Here is an 18,349-nt window from a genome sequence, read left to right as displayed (position 1 = left end):
TGAAGGATATTGATGATTTGATTTGACGTTTTAATTTGATTCCTTATGTTGGTAGCTTATAAGTGAAAGGCATTGAGGGATAGACAAACGAGCGATTTTTAATTTTAATAGTCGCCGGACACAAAAAATATTATTTGATGAAATTAATAAAAGATTTAAAACACAAATATTTTATGGATTTTAGTTGTGTAATGTTAAGTGACCTCGTTAAAAAAAGGCATTGGCACATCAACAAATACGGAAGTTAGCATTTTTACAATGTTTGGCCTTAAGCAACAGTGAATAGGATAAAATAAATGGATATGATAACTAAAAGACATACAGAATATTGTGTAGTATCCAAAATGCATCTGTTAAAAGAGTATTAAAGTGTTTTACCATTGTATTCTGTATGAGTCTTTTTTATATTATACGGTGGTAAACGAGCAAGCAGCCTCTTGAATTTGCCGAATTAGTAAAGAGACCGGTACTGTACTACTATAAAATGTAAAAGCTCAGTAAAAATACAATGGAAATTCTAGCGTTATTTATTCGGTCGTTTGTATGATCCCTAAATGACACTAGTTCCGCAATATTTCAATACGCACAGTTGGCAGCACTGGTGTTGTGCAACCTTGTTATTCTGCTAGCTTCATTCACGTCGATTGAGTTCTCAAAACAAATACGCACAAGTTGAATACATAACATCGAATCGCCGAATACGTGTAATAAACCTCTTCAATTCTCATTGTTTAATGTTTGTCCTAAAAGCGTTTTCCGCAGTTATTTAATAGAAAACTGCTTGCATTGTGTAAAAACATTGCATAGGAACGCTTTGTAAGATTTCAGCCGGTTTAGCAATGGAAGTTGACCGCATTGCTTCCGATTCGGAAAACGTGGCGGTGGATGAAAATGATAAAAGTGTTGTAGAAGGAGGCGCAGGGGACGCCGCTAGCTCTCATACCGGTCGTATTAAGCGTAAAAACAGAAAATATGGTAGAAGCAACAGCAAGGAGGCGGTCGGCGTCGTATCAACACCATTACCGAAGTATAGGAGCTGGAAAAACAGTCGTAGGCCGCGAAATGGCCACGGCAGAGGCTTGCCTAAGAAAGGTAACCTTTGTTCTAAAATTTCTATGTTATTCTAACCTATTTAGTTTTCAACGTGATCGAAAGTTCTAGAACAGTTGCCTTTATCGTAGTATATTTGTAAATTATTGCGTTGTCGTGTTTTGTGTTTATACCGGCGTCCGGCCACGCATTATCTTATATGTACTTAGGATGCAATTAACTTTTGTTATTGTACGTTGTATTTATAGAAATAAATCTTATAAGAATTGACCTGGTTCTGACATAACAACAAAGGAATATTTTGATGTTTTATATTCAAAATATTTATGCTTTCTATTTTATTTTTGTGATATTATAAATTTATATGATATCTTAACAGTATAATACGAAGTTATTATCTTTTAATTACGTTTTATTATGTATAAACATGTGGTCGTATTATTTTTAACATGTTGTTGCGAGGTGTGGCTACCAACATAACAGGCGACATTTTAGTGTTCCAAGGTCACGCAATCATTCGACTTTTGCGCAGTTGTAAACCTATTGAATTGGCGTAGGTCATTTTTGTTTACATTTTTTCCCGCCATTATTGTTTTTTTCTTAAAAAAAGCAATACTGTCATACTTCATACTAATATTATAAATACGAATGTTTAGATGGATAGATGTTTCTTTGAAGGTATCTCTGGAACAACTGCACGGATCTTGATGAATATTTCTTTTCTATATTTATTAGAAAATTTGATAAGAACATTGTTAAGTTTTTTTTAACTACCTACATAATTCTGCCCCTAAATAGAGTTAACACTATGTTTACCTCTTTTCCCTACATCTCTTATCTTTATCCATCCCCTATGCTATTAAATCCGCATATCCTATCCAAACTTATTGGAAAATGGAAGGGGAAGAGATACTGGTGTTGCAGCAATGCATTTGTTAAATGAAATGTAAAATTCTCTACTTCATGTCTGCATTTGAAGCTGTACTATTTCATAGTTAACACTATTTTCCAATAAATCAAATAAAAACTCTACTTTTATCTAATCTGTATTTAACATCTTCTTACTAATATTTTAAATGCAAATGTTTAGATGGATGGATGTTTGAAGGTATCTTTGGAAGGGCTAAATGGATCTTGATAAAATTTGGCATAGATGTAAAACATAGTCTGGAAGAACACATAGGCTACTTATAACGTTTTTTTAGTTCCGCGCGCAGGGATTTATGTGCGACAGCTAGTCTATATCTAATCTTAAGATGTTTTAATCAAATTTTATGTTTTTGTTGGAAAAATCTGTTTGCTCTGATAATAAAAAAAACATTTGTTAACACTTCAATATGATAAAAGGTTGATAATTTTAGATATCAAGAAATTCACATAGCCATCTTTTTAGTCTTTCCCAAAGTGGGCAATAATGCCCCCTTGTGGGCCCTGCAGGTCTCAAGTTGCGGGTTATAGTAAAAGTTTCCTTTACACTTCTCCGTTAATATACATATATAAGTCACAATAATTAATTAATTTAATTTGAAGTTATAGTGGTATTTAAATATGTGAAAATATGGAAGCGCTAAAAATATTTATTCTCAAAGTGGGCAGTAGACAAAATAAGTTTGGAAATCACTGTTTTAGAGTGAGACTAGCCCACAACTCCGTCTGTGTGGACAAAAAAAATAATTATTGGCTTGTGTTCTTCCAGACTATGTTCTATATGTATGACAAATTCTATTGATAAGCATTCAACAACCGAATGCTTTAGATAATTTCAAATAAACATCCATCTAAACATTCGCATTTATAATATTAGAAAGATTGTTTTTTTTATAAACTTTAAGAGTATTTGATTTGAAATTAAGTATATTTAATTTATTATGTCAGTCATTATATACATTTGAAATAATATGAAGGTTAATTTACATTACCTAAAAAACAATTGAATACAGATTAAAAAAACAAATAAAACTTTTTAATTCTTTTTTCGACGGTGTCCAGTGTGAACAACTAATTAAAAAAAAATTAACAAAATTATGTAAGTATGACTTTACTAAAAAAAAATATGTTTTTTTGCTACAAAAAATTTCGTAAAATTAAGGGCTAGTTTCTTTTTATAGGTTTTAATAGCATTGCAACTTGATACATATTCCGTTCCTTTTAAAAAACTAGAGACATTCAAACCTCTATAAGTGAGAGTCCAAGAGATCACAATAATGTTCTTGCCTATAGCGGTTTCTCTCTGACCTAAGTTTCTCACTGGAGGTCTACCATCAGATTCACGCAGTAAAAAAAATGAAGTCAACCCGCACTTGGCCACCGTGATTTTTTTTTTTTTATAAGAGAAGGGGGCAAACGAGCGGCGGAAACACCGAGGTGGTCAACGACACCTATGGACATCTGCAACACCAGAGGAACTGTAGATGCGTTGCCGGCCTTTAAGGAAATGGTATGCTCGCTTCTTGAAGGTCCCTAAGTCGTATTGATGACAATGGCCTAGTCGCCCTTAACTTAGGGTAGGCTCTGAGCCCCTCGGTGGGGATGTATAGTGAACTGATGATGATGATGAGCAAGTGGACTGTATGATAGAATGAAAGACTGGCTGGTTGCTAATGATTGTAATACGATGAAACGGGAGTGCTGAAGCGCGACTAAAGGTCGTGGTGTGATGGCACGGGGGGCTGCCAGTGAGTTCTGAAAGGGACCCCCGCGTTGCTTCCCCGCCGGTGGTGCAGTACAGAATAGTCTTAGAAACCAAAGGTAATATAATTTAGTAGAATCTCGCCGGCACGCGACTATTTATAAAAACAATGAGTCACCTTTTGTTATGGCGCAAATATACAGTTTCATACTTCAAGGTTACAGAGTTAGATAACGTTTGTAAATTTAATATCACGTTGTTTTTTAAGAGTGTAGGCAGAGATGATAAACCCTTATGTTCATTTTGTATAGTATGCCATACGTACAACATTATAAAAATATACGATCACTATAAAACAATTTTTAACTTAGTTCTCTTTTAACTTTTTTTCTTTCTTCAAAAAAGAAATCTTGAATAAGGGTTAATTAACAGCGCGTTGTGGTATAGTCTGTCCTTGGTGGTATTTCCAAACTGCTATGACTTAGGGTCCTTCAAGAAGCGAACGTATCATCTCAAAGGCCGGCAATGCATCTGCGGTTCCTCTGGTATTGCTGATTTCCATGGGCGTCGATGAACACCTCGGTGTTTCCGCTGCTCGTTTGCTCGTTTGTTTGTTTGAAAAATATTAGCAGTTTTTTGTATATTCCAACTAAGCTCTAGGCTAAGATAGATCTTGGTTTAATAGTGGAGTGGCAAGATTCGAATACGCGACCTCATGATCGGAAATCCGTACCATTAACCATTAGGGTATTGAAGCTAATTTATATCGAGACTTTAACAGTATTTCTAATATCAAATTGGCATATCGGAATAGTCTTTCCCATGCCAAAATGGATATTTTAAAGAAGTTTTTCAGTTATCAAACTGGCTCATTCGCAGTAGTATTTACCCTGTTGTACTGACCCATTAAGTAGATTTCCCCTTTTGAGATCCACGCACTTTCGGAAATACCGTCTAACAAAAATTCATCTAAACATTCCCATTTATAGTAAGACTAACTGTCACCTGCGACTCCGTCCGCGTGGAATTAAAAATAACTTAATTGTCTATGTGTTCGTCCAGACTATGTTCTATATGTATGCCAAAGTTCAACAAAATCCATCGAGCCGTTTCGGAGATAACTAAACAGACTATTAGTAAGATGATTTTATTCGCAGGTGGTGCAGGCGGTAAGGGTGTGTGGGGTGCACCAGGATGTGAACTTCTGGAGGAGTATGTTGAGGACGCGAATGACCCCAACTACGACTCGGAAGCGGTCAGCAACGGTGATATAGAGTTTAAGCAAGTCATCGTTGAAGCGGACCCAGAAGAAGTTGTGGTAAGAGACATGTATATCAGGCAGAAGTTTCTAGAGACTTCGTCTGCGCGGAATTAAAAAAAACTAGTAATATAGTCTATTTTACGCGGATATAGTATAGCTTTTTAACAGGGAAAGTTTTTGTTGTATTAGTACGAAACAAATATGAAATGAACCTTCTTATTTTAAAACTTGTTAAAAAATATAACTAGATTTTGCAAGCGAATACGCACGGTATTAATAAAAAACTCAGTAGCCTATGTGTTCTTCCAGACTATGTTCTACATCTATGTCAAATTAGCAGTCGTTCATGACTCCGTCCGCGTGGAATAGAAAAAACTTAATAAGTATGTGTTCTACCAGACTATGTTCTACATCTATGTCAAATTAGCAGTCGTTTATGACTCCGTCCGCGTGGAATAGAAAAAACTTAATAAGTATGTGTTCTACCAGACTATGTTCTACATCTGTGTCAAATTAGCAGTCGTTCATGACTCCGTCCGCGTGGAATAGAAAAAACTTAATAAGTATGTGTTCTTCCAGACTATGTTCTACATCTGTGTCAAATTTAATCTAGATCCATGCAGTTGTTCTACACCTTCTAACATCCATCCATACATTCGTATTAATAATATTAGTATGATAAAATATTGTATACGTGTAAAAACTCACGTTGTGTTGTTTTCGTGTATCTCGTTATATATATTCAAGGCTAATGGAATTTATCGCATGTTTTCTCAGTTTTTGGCGCCGCGCACACTGGTAGGTTATTTGGGAATTTTTATAATGCGGCGCAAATATTAATACCATAAAATATATATCTTTATATATATAATTGTTCTGTGAGTGTGTATGTCACTGAACTTCTTTTAAACGACTGGAGCGATTTTGATGAAATTTTTTGTGTGTGTTCAAGGGGATCTGGGAATGGTTTAGATTCACAATTTTCATCAAATATTAACTTCGTATTAATTTATTCAAATTAAAGACGTGTAGACAGGACAACGTCTGTCGGGTCCGCTTGTATACATATATAAATAAAAGTGGTGTTAGTTACACTATTTGTAACTCAAGAACGGCTTTACCGATATGCCTGAAAATTGGTGAGGAGCTTAGAGCCAGGAGACGGACATAGGATACTTATTCATTTTTTTTTTTCGAATTTATGCCTTGAAGAGTTGCTTTTTATTTAACTTATTAATATTATAAATGTGAATGTTTAGATGGATGTGATGTGGATGGATGGATGGGTGTTGAAGATATCTCTAGAACGGCTGAATGGATCTCGATTAAATTTGGCATACGTATAGAATATTAGTCTGAAAGAACACATAGGCTACACTAATTATTATTTTTTTATATCCACGCGAATGGAGTCGCGGGCGACAGCTAGTTTTGAATATATTGATGACAACTCCGTTCGTTCGGAATTAAAAAAAAATGAGTAGACTATGTATTCTTCCAGATTATGTTCTATATTTGTGCCAAATTTCATTATGATCCATACAACTGTTCTAGAGATATTTTCAAACAAACATCCATCTAAACATTCGCATTTATAATATTAGTAAGAAGTAAGTCTTTTAATATAATATATAACTCGAAATAAATTAATGGAAAAACACTTATTTACAAACGCATACCAATATACAGAAAAACTGGCAGCGATCGTGTTGCGACAAACAAGAACTACTAAGCTGTGTGTGGTCGTAGTACGAGCGGATAGTGGAACTAGCGATAAGCGGAAGCGATTTTAATGCTTTTATTGCGTATAACGCGTTAGCGATTCTTGAAATTGAACATATTAAAGACAGTATCAATGCAAGAAAAACCACGATAATAATTAGTTTAGCCGTATTACATCTTATCTATAATATTATAAAGCGGAAGAGTTTGTTTGTTTGTTTAAATGTTAATCTCAGTAACTACTGGTTAGAGTTGTGAATTATTTTTTGCTGTATAGTACATTTATGGAGGAAGGCTATAAAACATTACGCTGTGATCAATAGTTTTTTTTTAATTCCGCGCGGACGGAGTCGCGGACGATGGCTAGTAATTGATATTAGGGGTCACCCGCGACTCAGTCCATGCATTAAAAATAAACTTAGTAGTCTATGTGTTCTTCCTATGTTCTATATGTATGACAAGTTACATCGAGATTAATGCAGCCGTTCTGGAGACACCTTGTAACAAACTCTCATCCATCCATTCATACATCCAAATATTTGCATTACATGAGTAAGATTTAGAAAATTAATGGTGAACTAAAGAAAAAAAATGCGAATGTTTAGATGGATGTTTGTAAGAAGATATCTCTAGAACGGCTGCATGGATCTCGCTGAAAGTCATAGATGTAGAACATAGTCTAAAGGAACACATAGACTAATTATTTTTTTTTAAATTCCGCGCAAACGGATTCACAGTTGACAGCCAGTTATAAATAAAAACGACTCATGTGGGAATTTTATAAACTTATGCCCGCTGTCATTACGACCGCACAGTTATCTGTCGTGTCAACGACCTCACGTCGACTGAGCCAAACAGCCACACGCCTGTCTACGTTTTGACCTAGTAATTTTAGATTATGTAACATCGATTATTATATTAGAATTGACTAGTTAAAAAATCTAGATGTAGCCTAAATATAGGCTATGTAATCAGGGAATTTGTAGCTTTACGATAGAGAAAGAATTACTCAAATCGGTTCAGTTATGGAGTCTATTGCAAATAAACTAATCTGAATTGTTTGGAACGATTCCTGCCGCCGAGTTCCGTCATCGGACGACACTACAGACCGCCAGGTTCCATCCACACCATCTCGATGGTTGGCAATCCACAGCCGTGCGGTTTGCTCGAAACTTCCTGCCTCGCACAGCAGCGTTGTGGAATGGTCTGTCCTCGGCGGTATTTCCAAACCGTTACGACTTAGGGTCCTTCAAGAAGCGAGCGTATCTCAAAGGTCGGCAACGCATCTGCGATTCCTCTGGTATTACTGATGTCCATGTCGTTGAACATCTCGGTGTTCCCGCTGATCGTTTGCCCCCTTCTGTTATAAAAAAAGAACTCATCTTTATAATATAGACTAGCTATAGCTGTAAATTAAAAAAAAAACTGTTATTTATAGCTATTTTTACGTTTGTCGTGACAAAAATTGTTTGTGTGGAGTGGCCTTTATCTGTTTGTACGATTGTCGATCGTGTGATGCATAGTAACAGAGTTCAATGGCCATTTCGAGGCTTCGCAATGCAACGAGGTCGTGCTCGTTTGAATGCAGTTTGATGTAATCATCATCAGCTTACTATACGTCCCCACTGGCTCGGAGCCTACAATAAGTGACTAGGTCATAGTCAATGCTGACCCAGTGCGTGACTTCACATATATCTTTGAATTACTTCGCAGATGTGTTCTTCGCGATGTTTTCCTTCACCGTAAAGACATCGGATAAATGTACATATGTATATGTAAAAACACATTGGTATATGGCGGGATTTGAATCCATGAACTCTATACAAGTCAAGGGCTTAACCTCTGAGCCACCGACGCTCTATTTGTTATTTAGCTGTAACAAATTTTAGATTAATTTAAGGACAAGTCGAAGCCGCGGGTCAAAGCTAGTATATTAAATCTTACTTCTTTCTAATATTATAAATGCGAATGTTTATATCAGTGGTACCCAAACTTGTTTTGTCTACTGCCAACTTTGAGAATAAATATTTTTTTAACGCCCCCATATTTTCACATATTTAAAAACTATTATACAATAACTTCAAATTAAATTAATTAATTATTGTGAGCTATATATGTATATTAACGGAGAATTGTAAAGGAAACTTTTACTATAACCCGCAACTTGAGACCTGCAGCGCTCACAAGGGGGCGTTATCGCACACTTTGGGAAAGACTGGTCTAGAAGAACACGCAGGCTATTTGTTAAGTTCATTTCAATCCTGCGCGGACGGAGTCGCAGGCGATAGCTAGTTTATTGTAAAATAATATAAAAAATTCTTTCCAGAGAAAATCAGAGCCTGTGATATTGGAGTATTTCGAGCATGGAGATACAAACGCAGCTGCTGAAGATTTATTGGAGTTTGTCACCGCCAAGAGGAGTCACTTGGTAAGTGTTGAGTGACAATTTCAACTGACAAAGTTATCTGATCCATATTTGTCATGTCTCCTAAAAGTCGCGTGCTTTTTACAAATATTAAGAGATACTGAATTTACATATATGTCTGTTTGTACGCGCTTTTAAAATGCGACGTTTTTTACGCAGTACTGCATTTTGGTTATACGGAACAAGAGTTTTTAAAGCCGTTTAAAAAGCGACCTAGTGAATTGGGTATTCATCATCATCATCAGCTCACTATACGTCCCCACCTAGGGGCACGGAGCCTACCCTAAGTTAAGGGTGATTAGGCCATCAAACACGATGACCAAGTGCAGTGACTTCACACATATCTTTGATTTTCTCAGATATGTGCAACATCACGATGTTTTCCTTCACCGTAACATCGGATAAATGTACATATGTAAATCGGAAATGGAAAAACACATTGGTACAGGGCGGGATTCGAACCCAGGACCTGCAGATTGCAAGTTAAGTGCTTGACCATTAAGCCACTGAAGCTCCCATTGGGTATTACTAAAATTTAAAGTGTAGGCATAACTAATTAAAAAAAATTATTATTAAAATATAGAATTTATTAATTTGATTTTTTTTTATCAGGTCTGTGAGACAATTGTGGAGATAGCTCTGGACCACAAGCCGTCGCATTGCGAGATGGCCTCAGTACTCATCTCTGATCTCTACGGCAGGATCTTCTCTGCTAAAGACATTGCTTACGGTATGTAATTGGTGACATTTGAACCTACAAGAGTCAGAGTAGACAAAAGATAGAGAGGAAGGGGGGATATTCCTTTACATCCCCTCCTCTGTCTTTATTGCATTATAAGGTAGCAAACGAGCGAGCGGTCACCTGAAATCGCTGAAACACCTAAGTGACCGTTGCCCATAGACATACGCAATTGCATATGCGTTGCCTAACTTTAATCTACAGAGGAGAAGATGCTCAGAAAGAAAATATCTTCCCTTTCCATGAATCCTCTCATCCGGAAAGTCCACTTCCACTTCCCATCCTTTCCTTATAAGAAAAAGTGTGGGAAGAGAAAGAGGACTTTGGAGATCGCTTCGGAGCAAATGCACTTTGTCTAACTACGCATATAATTCGCGGCAATTCGCAATTGCGTTATGCGCCTGCCAATTTATTAGTAGCAACAGCTTAACTTTTAGGATACTGTCACCGGATGAGGATTGTTGTTAATCCAATTTTAATATTACTGTGTTAAAATATTAGGAATGCTTTAATAAAAAGCAGCTCATCAAGGTGTAAATTCGAAAAAAAAAATTAAAAAATGAATAAATAGTATCCTATGTCCGTCTCCTGGCTCTAAGCTACCTCCTCACCAATTTTCAGGCATATCGGTAAAGTCGTTCTTGAGTTATAAATAGTGTAACTAACACCACTTTTATATATAGATTAGGTGTCATAGTATTATCCTACATATCGTGTGTTTCCAGCATTTGAGAGGCTGATGGAGAAGCTACCAGACTTGGTGCTGGACACACCGGACGCGGCCGTGCTTCTCTCCAACTTCATAGCTCGTTGTGTTGCTGATGACTGTCTGCCGCCGCGCTTTGTGCATACACCCTCGCATAAAGAGCTCAACTCCCACGCCAGGTAATTGACATACAGACCCCATAGACACGAACCACAAAGAAACAGACCCCCAAATACACGGACCCCCAGACATAGATCCTACTTAACACTACACCCAATCACCTTCTATACATTAACTTCACACAGATATGGATCCCTCAAACATAACTATTGTTAGGAAGAAAATCCGGCAATGTGCCGGTGTACTGGCGCAACACTAGCCTTATTAAAATGTCAACGTCTATGTCCCCTCACTAATCATTCTGACACTTGACCTTGAAACGAAAGTCATTCGCGACAAAGAGTTCTAACTATAACTACTGTGCATATTTAAGGACTCCTCAAATCCAAACTCCTTCAACAGAAATGAACCCCAACTATCATTACTTTGTACCAAATTTTCATCAAAATATGTCCACTATTATAATAATACATAGAAAACAGACATACAGACACATTTTTGATTATATATAGTAGTTTTGAAAATGACTTTTTTTTTAAATATTCCAGGCAGGCGATTCAACGCGCTGAGACACTGCTATCTATGAAACAGGGCCTTGTCAGGCTTGATAACATCTGGGGGGTCGGTGGTGGTATTAGGTATGACACCTTTTATTATTAAGCACTATTTTACTGTGGGTCTCTGAGTTACAAAATATGTTTTAAATGGAGATTTTTGTCTCAGAAACCCACGGTTAATCTGACAAATTAATTCAAGCGTCAATAGCCTTATGGTTAAGGGTACGGATTTCCGATCACGAGGTCGGAGGTTCGAATCCCGCCATTCGACTATTGTAAACCATATCCTAGCAAAAGTTTACAGCTTAGTTGGAATGCTAAAAGAAATATTAGACAATTTACAAAAAAAAAACTGCTATAATTTTACTAAAGAAATTAAAAAAAAAATGTAATGATTAACAAGAAATTTCAATAATAAACACAAAGTTTTAAATGATATATTGAAGTACTAGCTGTCGCACGCGACTCTGTCCGTGGGAGATACAAAAAATAACTTAATAAGTAGCCTATGTTCCAGACTATGTTCTACATCTGTGTCAAATTTCATCCAAATCCATGCAGCCGTTCCGGAGATATCTTCATACATTCACATTTATAATATTAGTAATATTATTTCATTGTTGCAGGCCAGTGAAATGGTTGATCCGTCAGATCCAGTTGCTCCTGAAGGAGTATCTGACTTCAGGAGACTTGGCTGAAGCGATGCGATGCGTCAGAGAACTGGAGGTGCCACATTTCCACCACGAGCTAGTATACGAGGTAATATACAGTTTTATATAATATTAAAATTGGAATGTTTGTTTGTAATATTAAAAAGAAATTAATATTTCAAAACTTGATATGATTTAGGTAATGGTTACTAAAATCCTATTATTAAAAGTCTATCTGTATGTCTGTCCGCAAGGTGTTTGTTCAGGGTAATCACCGGAATGGATTATTTTGACGCTTTTTTTCTTTTTTTTTTTAAATTCTACGTTGAAGTTGCAAGTAATCAGAAGTTTGGTACAATTTGAATGGTTCTTCATATTTCCCTCTTCTATTCTACTATTCCTTTTCAATATATATATTTTTTTTTATATCATAAGTTGGCAAACGAGCGAGCTGCCACTAGAAATCGCTGTAATAGCGAAGTAACCCATAGACATACGCAATTGCATATGCGTTGACTACCTTTAATCGACGGAGGAGAGGATGCACAGAAAGAAAATATCTTCCCTTTCCATGCATCCTCTCATCCGGAAAGTCCACTTCCACTTCCCATTCTTTCCTTATAAAGAAAAGGGTGGGAAGCGAAAGAGGACTAAATTAGGCCTCCGGGACGCACACTCATCAGACGAAACGCGGAATTGTTTCCACTTGACGCCTGTCTTCTGTGTGGTCGTGGTTTTTAACCGGGCGAGTCGGGCCAATTCGTGCGAACATGTTAAAGCTCGCTCTACCACTGTTAATTTTATATAATATTTATGTAGGTCTGTGGTTTTTGAACGAATGTTAGACAATTAAGATTGAGACGCGTGAATGACTGATCGGACAGAATGGAACGGAAGTATGACAGTGCGAGCGGAATGAATAATGGAAGGACGTCAAGACGAAACGAGTGCAAGTAAAAAGATATTATAAAGCAGTAAATAAAATAATAAGAAGACGAAAATCTTTGATTCTGCCCACCACCTCACCATATTTATTTTAATAAAATAGCTTTTATTCGCGGCTCTGCGATTAATAAAGAAAACTATTTATATGTATACGTAATAGTTGTAAAATAGCTTATATTTTTTTTTGCTATATACATGTTTATAGCTTTATAATGTAAAGAAGCATAATTTTGCAAATCTGACTAGTTATAAATAAATGTTAGCATGTAAAAATTTGAGCGTCGGTGGCTCAGTGGTCAAGCAGTTGACTTGCAATCTGCAGGTCTTGGGTTCGAATCCCATTATATACCACTGTGTTTTTCCATTTCCGATTTACATATGTACATTTATCCGATGTTACGGTGAAGGAAAACATCGTGATGCTGCACATATCTGAGAAAGTCAAAGATATGTGTGAAGTCACTGCACTTGCTCAGCGTGGTTGACTATGACCTAATCACCCTTAACTTAGGGTAGGCTCCTATGGTTTTATTATTATTATTATTATATTAATTTAAAAAAAAAAGTTAATTAGTAGGCTATTTTTTCCAGACGTATTGTGAGATCTGTTCATCCATACATACATTCAAACTTTTGCATTTATAATATAAGTATTTTGTAATTTCAGACGGTGTTGTTGGCGGTGGAAGCAATAAATTCAAGTGTTGAAGAACAGTTGTGTACATTTTTAGCTGAGTTACGACGATGTGTCATTGTTACCCCTGATCAGATGGATAGGGTGAGTTACATTTTTTTTTTATATCATAAGGTGGCAAATGAGCGAGCGGTCACCTGAAATCGCTGAAATAGCGAAGTGACCGTTGCCCATAGAAATACGAAATTGTATATGCGTTGCCTACCTTCAATCGACGGAGGAGAGGATGCACAGAAAGAAAATATCTTCCCTTTCCATGCATCCTCTCATCCGGAAAGTTCATTTCTACTTCTCATCCTTTCCTTATAAGAAAAAGAATGTGAAGGGAAAGAGGACTAAATTAGGTCTCCGCGACGCACACTCATCAGCGTGTAGTTGGAATAGCTTCAACTTGAGGCGTGTCTTCTGTGTGCTCGTGGTATATCACCGGACGAGTCGGGACAATTCCTGCGAACATGTTAAAGCTCGCTCTACCACTGTTAAATTTTTACATATTTTTATAGCTTCTATGTAAACTATCCCAACTAAAACTTTACATAAGATTACAACGCAACAAACATGAACACACAATAGACGAACAAAATCTACAGTTATTTTTAATGTTGCTTTTAAATTTATACAGAAACAAGCTTGTAGCCTATGTCTATGTGTTCTTCCAGACTATGTTCTATGTCTATGCCAAATTTCCTCGAGTTTAGCCGTTCTGAAGATACCTTTTAACAACTCAACAGCTCACTATACGTCCCCACTGAGGAGTCGGAGTCTACCCTAAGTTAAGGATGATTATACCTTAGTCAACCACGCTGGCCAAGTGCAGTGACTTCACACATATCTTTGAATTACTTCTCAGATATGTGCATCACGATGTTTTCCTTCACCGTAACGTCGGATAAATGTACATATGTAAATCGGAAATCAAAAGACCTTCCAACAAACATTTATCTAAACATTCGCATTTATAATATTAGTAAGATTGTATTATAAGAGAATTTCTTTTTCCAGGGTTTCCTTCGTGTGCTGGAAGATATGTCTGATATAGTACTGGATGTACCACTGGCTTATATAATGCTGGATCGCTTCGTGGAGCGCTGCCAGTCAAAGTTCCGTCTGGGTGATGATGTGCTCAAGAGGATGCCCACCAGGTACAGACATTGTCACCTGTTTCTTGTCACTGAAAGATTTGATGGTCATTGAAATCGATTGCAGCTTGTAACTCATGAAATGACAGCTTGAACCTTGTCACTAATAAATGACAGCTTGAACCTTGTCACTAATAAATGACAGCTTGAACCTTGTCACTAATCAATGACAGCTTGAACCTTGTCACTAATCAATGACAGCTTGAACCTTGTCATTAATCAATGACAGCTTGAACCTTGTCATCTGTCAACGACAGCTTGAATCTTGTCACTAATCAATGACAGCTTGAAACTTGTCACCTGTCAACGACAGCTTGAAACTTGTCACCTGTCAACGACAGCTTGAAACTTGTCACCTGTCAACGACAGCTTGAAACTTGTCACCTGCCAACGACAGCTTGAAACTTGTCACCTGTCAACGACAGCTTGAAACTTGTCACCTGTCAACGACAGCTTGAAACTTGTCACCTGTCAATGACAGTTTGAAACTTGTCACCTATCAATACCAGCTTGAACCTTGTCACCTACCACTAACATGACAAATGTACATTGTTTTTTATTTACAAAAGTCTTGTTTTGCTTGCAGAGGCCGTAAACGTTTCGTGTCCGAAGGCGATGGTGGCGCCATCAAGGATCACGCGTTGAAACTGCGCGAGTAAAGCATATTATATGACATGTTTCTATTATACTAAAAACCTGAGACAAACAAAAGTTATCAAAAAAAATCAAGTAAAAATGTACCTTAATACAGTAAAATTCGACAAATAATGCTTTGAAAGTGTTGAAATGAATTATACAAATACTAGCTGTGGCCCGCGACTCCGTCTGCGCGATTATAAAAAATGTAATTAAAAAGTAGCGTGTGTTCTTCCAATCTATGTTCTGGAGATGCCTTTTAACAAACATCCATGTAAACATTCGCATTTATAATATTAGTAAGATGGGTAATCACGTAATACCTTTAGATTAAAAAAAAAATATAAAAAAAAAACAGATAAATTGATAACCTTCTTTTTGAAGTCTTTTAATATTTTCTCTCGGGTTTTTTGTATAATTAGATTATAATTCAGCAATACAAAAACAATATAAGGTTTATAAAAACGCATTTTAGGTTGAAACTATGATTTGCCTTTTAAATATTCTTAATATTAAATAATTAAGGTTAAAATTTGCCGTCACTAGATTTGTAAAATATTGCACTGGATTTTTTTTTGGCCATTTTGGAAACTGAATGCTATAGGTAATTTTAGTGTATCAGAGTTGTCATCTGTCAGAGTTCTTATATTGATTTATTTGTGTAAGATTAAATAGTGGCGATGATAAAATCAAGTAAATTCTCTTCCTTTTATTCTTAACTACACTAGAGAATTTTTTCAAGTAAAAAATTTCTATGTCAATTTTCGTTTTTCACTTGCCGCGCCATTTTCTTTTTACATACTTTTTTTTTTAATAGAAAGGCAAAGGTTCTGGCCATTATGCCATTGAGTACTATTCGTGACATTTCGTTCTTCACTTTCCGAGCCATTTTCTATTTTCACTTTTTTTTTAATAGAAAGGCAAAGGTTCTGGCCATTATGCCATTGAGTACTATTCGTGACATTTCGTTCTTCACTTTCCGCGCCATTTTCTTTTTACATACTTTTTTTTTTAATAGAAAGGCAAAGGTTCTGGCCATTATGCCATTGAGTACTATTCGTGACATTTCGTTCTTCACTTTCCGAGCCATTTTGTATTTTCACTTTTATTTTTAATTGAAAGGCAAAGGTTCTGTCCATTATGCCACTATTATTTAATTGAACATTATTCGCGACATTTCTTTCTTGATTTTCCGCGCCATTCTCTAGTTATATTTTTTTTTAAATAAAAAGGCAAAGGTTCTGGTCATTATGCTATTATTAATTCGTTCTTCATTTCCCGCGCCATTGTTGATTGACATTTATTTTTTTTATAACGAAAAAGGCAAAGGTTCTGGTCATTATGCCACGTATTTGGCAGAATGTTAATTATGCACTCAACAACAGTAAAAAAAAACACTTTCCAAAGCATGTTTTGGTTCGTAAAAGGGAAAAAGTAGAAAATATGGAGTGGCTCGTTATTCTGGTACAATTAATTGCTCTAGTTTATTCTCACGATAATAGAAATTTTAAGTGTAGTTTACAAATTTAGTGACGGTTTAAACTATAAGTACTATTTTAGGTACGCTTTAGCACTATCGCAACCTCTTTATAAGTTTTTATCCCGTAGTTATATGTATCTCTTTCTTACTAATGTGAAACTCTTTGAGGAAATGAGATGGAAGATAACCTCAATTGTGTGAAGGTGTTTGATGTTTTAAAACTTTATTGAGATTTAATATTGAAGAATATTAGTTGCTTTTCTCTAAAAGTATTATTAAAAATAAATATTGAAGTACAAAAAAGGAATGAATGAATTTTTCTCTTGTTTTGTTTAATTTTTTTTCAAGTTGACGGTCAAATTTGACTCAGTCACTATCGATGCAAAAACATAGATCTTTAGTGACGGCTCTTTTTGAGTAAAATCTTACTGTAATTTAATTTTGTTTCAAAATTCTCTGACATTTGTGACTGATTGAACGAAAATAATGTCCTAACCGAAAATGTCACTTGATTTAAAAATTAGTGAAGAATAAAAATATTACGAACAATAGGTTTTTTTTAAATATCAACTGTTTTTTTTAATGTCTTTTTTTGGATATTTAAAAGAGCCTGTGTGCTGAAAATTTGTGGAAGGTGAAAAATGTTATTTTTTTTTAAATGTTTGCCATTTAATTGAATTAAAAAAATATGCATTTTTTTCTCTAGTTTGTAAGATGTATTTTCATTTAGTTTTTTTTTAGATGTGTCTACGCGGAGGTTGTTGCTAACGGTGAAAATAAAAGAGTGTACATAAACTCTATCAGACAGAGTATAATATTAAATATTTGACATTAGCTTTGTTTTATTTAAAAGGCCCTTAACAATAAAAAAAAAACTATTAGGAAGAACCGATACAGTGCCGGTGTATCGCAACACTAGTATTATTAAAATGTCAATGTCCCCTCACTAATCATTCTGACAGTTGACCTTGAAATGAAAGCCATTCGCGACAAAGAGTTCTAACTAATGTCTTAAACTACTTTGTAATAAATATAAAAGGGAAAAAGGAACTTAATACTAATATAATAATGCAATTTTAAATAATTTTATTCTTTATTCGTTTTATGTTGAGATTGAATCTGAAAGAGGAAAGATTCAATTTACATACAAATCCCGGGAACTCTATTCAACTATTACAATCAAAGAGTATATAAAATAAGAGACGGGACTCTTGACTAATTAGATACACAAACGGAGAATAAAAATTGACATTTTCAATGCTAGCAATATTATGAACAAGTCTACGTTGCTACCAACCTAAAAAAATCAATCTGTCAATTTCCGTTTTGACGTTTGAAAGTATTATTCGAGGGAAAACAATTTTGGAAAAATAAAACAATTTCGTTAATTGCAACTTTATTTAATCTTCTGACTAAAGCGAACATATTTTAAGAACGCAACATAATGCTCATTGCTTTCGTAATTATAACCATTATTGTTTAGTTCACCAACAAAATACCCCAACTTTGATAAATGCTTATTTGTTCCAGTTTGTTTATTTGATAGATCATATTTTCTGATAGAACTGGAGTAGTAGTGCCACTCTTGTCTTGAGA

General features: G+C 35.5%; 1 protein-coding gene across 1 annotated transcript; it reads left to right on the top strand.

Annotated features, from left to right (window-relative positions):
* Positions 1–621: 621 nt before the first annotated feature.
* On the top strand, positions 622–15,512 carry LOC106122887 (Programmed cell death 4). The gene is made up of 10 exons (XM_013319026.1): positions 622–1,092; positions 4,837–4,997; positions 8,989–9,090; positions 9,700–9,817; positions 10,552–10,711; positions 11,201–11,290; positions 11,836–11,968; positions 13,472–13,582; positions 14,501–14,640; positions 15,224–15,512. The coding sequence occupies exons 1-10, from the start codon at positions 840–842 to the stop codon at positions 15,294–15,296; spliced, it is 1,341 nt and encodes a 446-aa protein (XP_013174480.1). The 5' UTR covers positions 622–839; the 3' UTR covers positions 15,297–15,512.
* The last annotated feature ends 2,837 nt before the right edge of the window (positions 15,513–18,349 follow it).

The sequence above is a fragment of the Papilio xuthus genome, unplaced genomic scaffold, assembly GCF_000836235.2.
Source record: "Papilio xuthus unplaced genomic scaffold, Pxut_1.1 DF826776.1, whole genome shotgun sequence".
Taxonomy (NCBI): Eukaryota; Metazoa; Arthropoda; class Insecta; order Lepidoptera; family Papilionidae; genus Papilio; species Papilio xuthus.
Note: the sequence above shows the minus strand (reverse complement) of the source record. Positions and strands in the feature narration are given on the sequence as shown.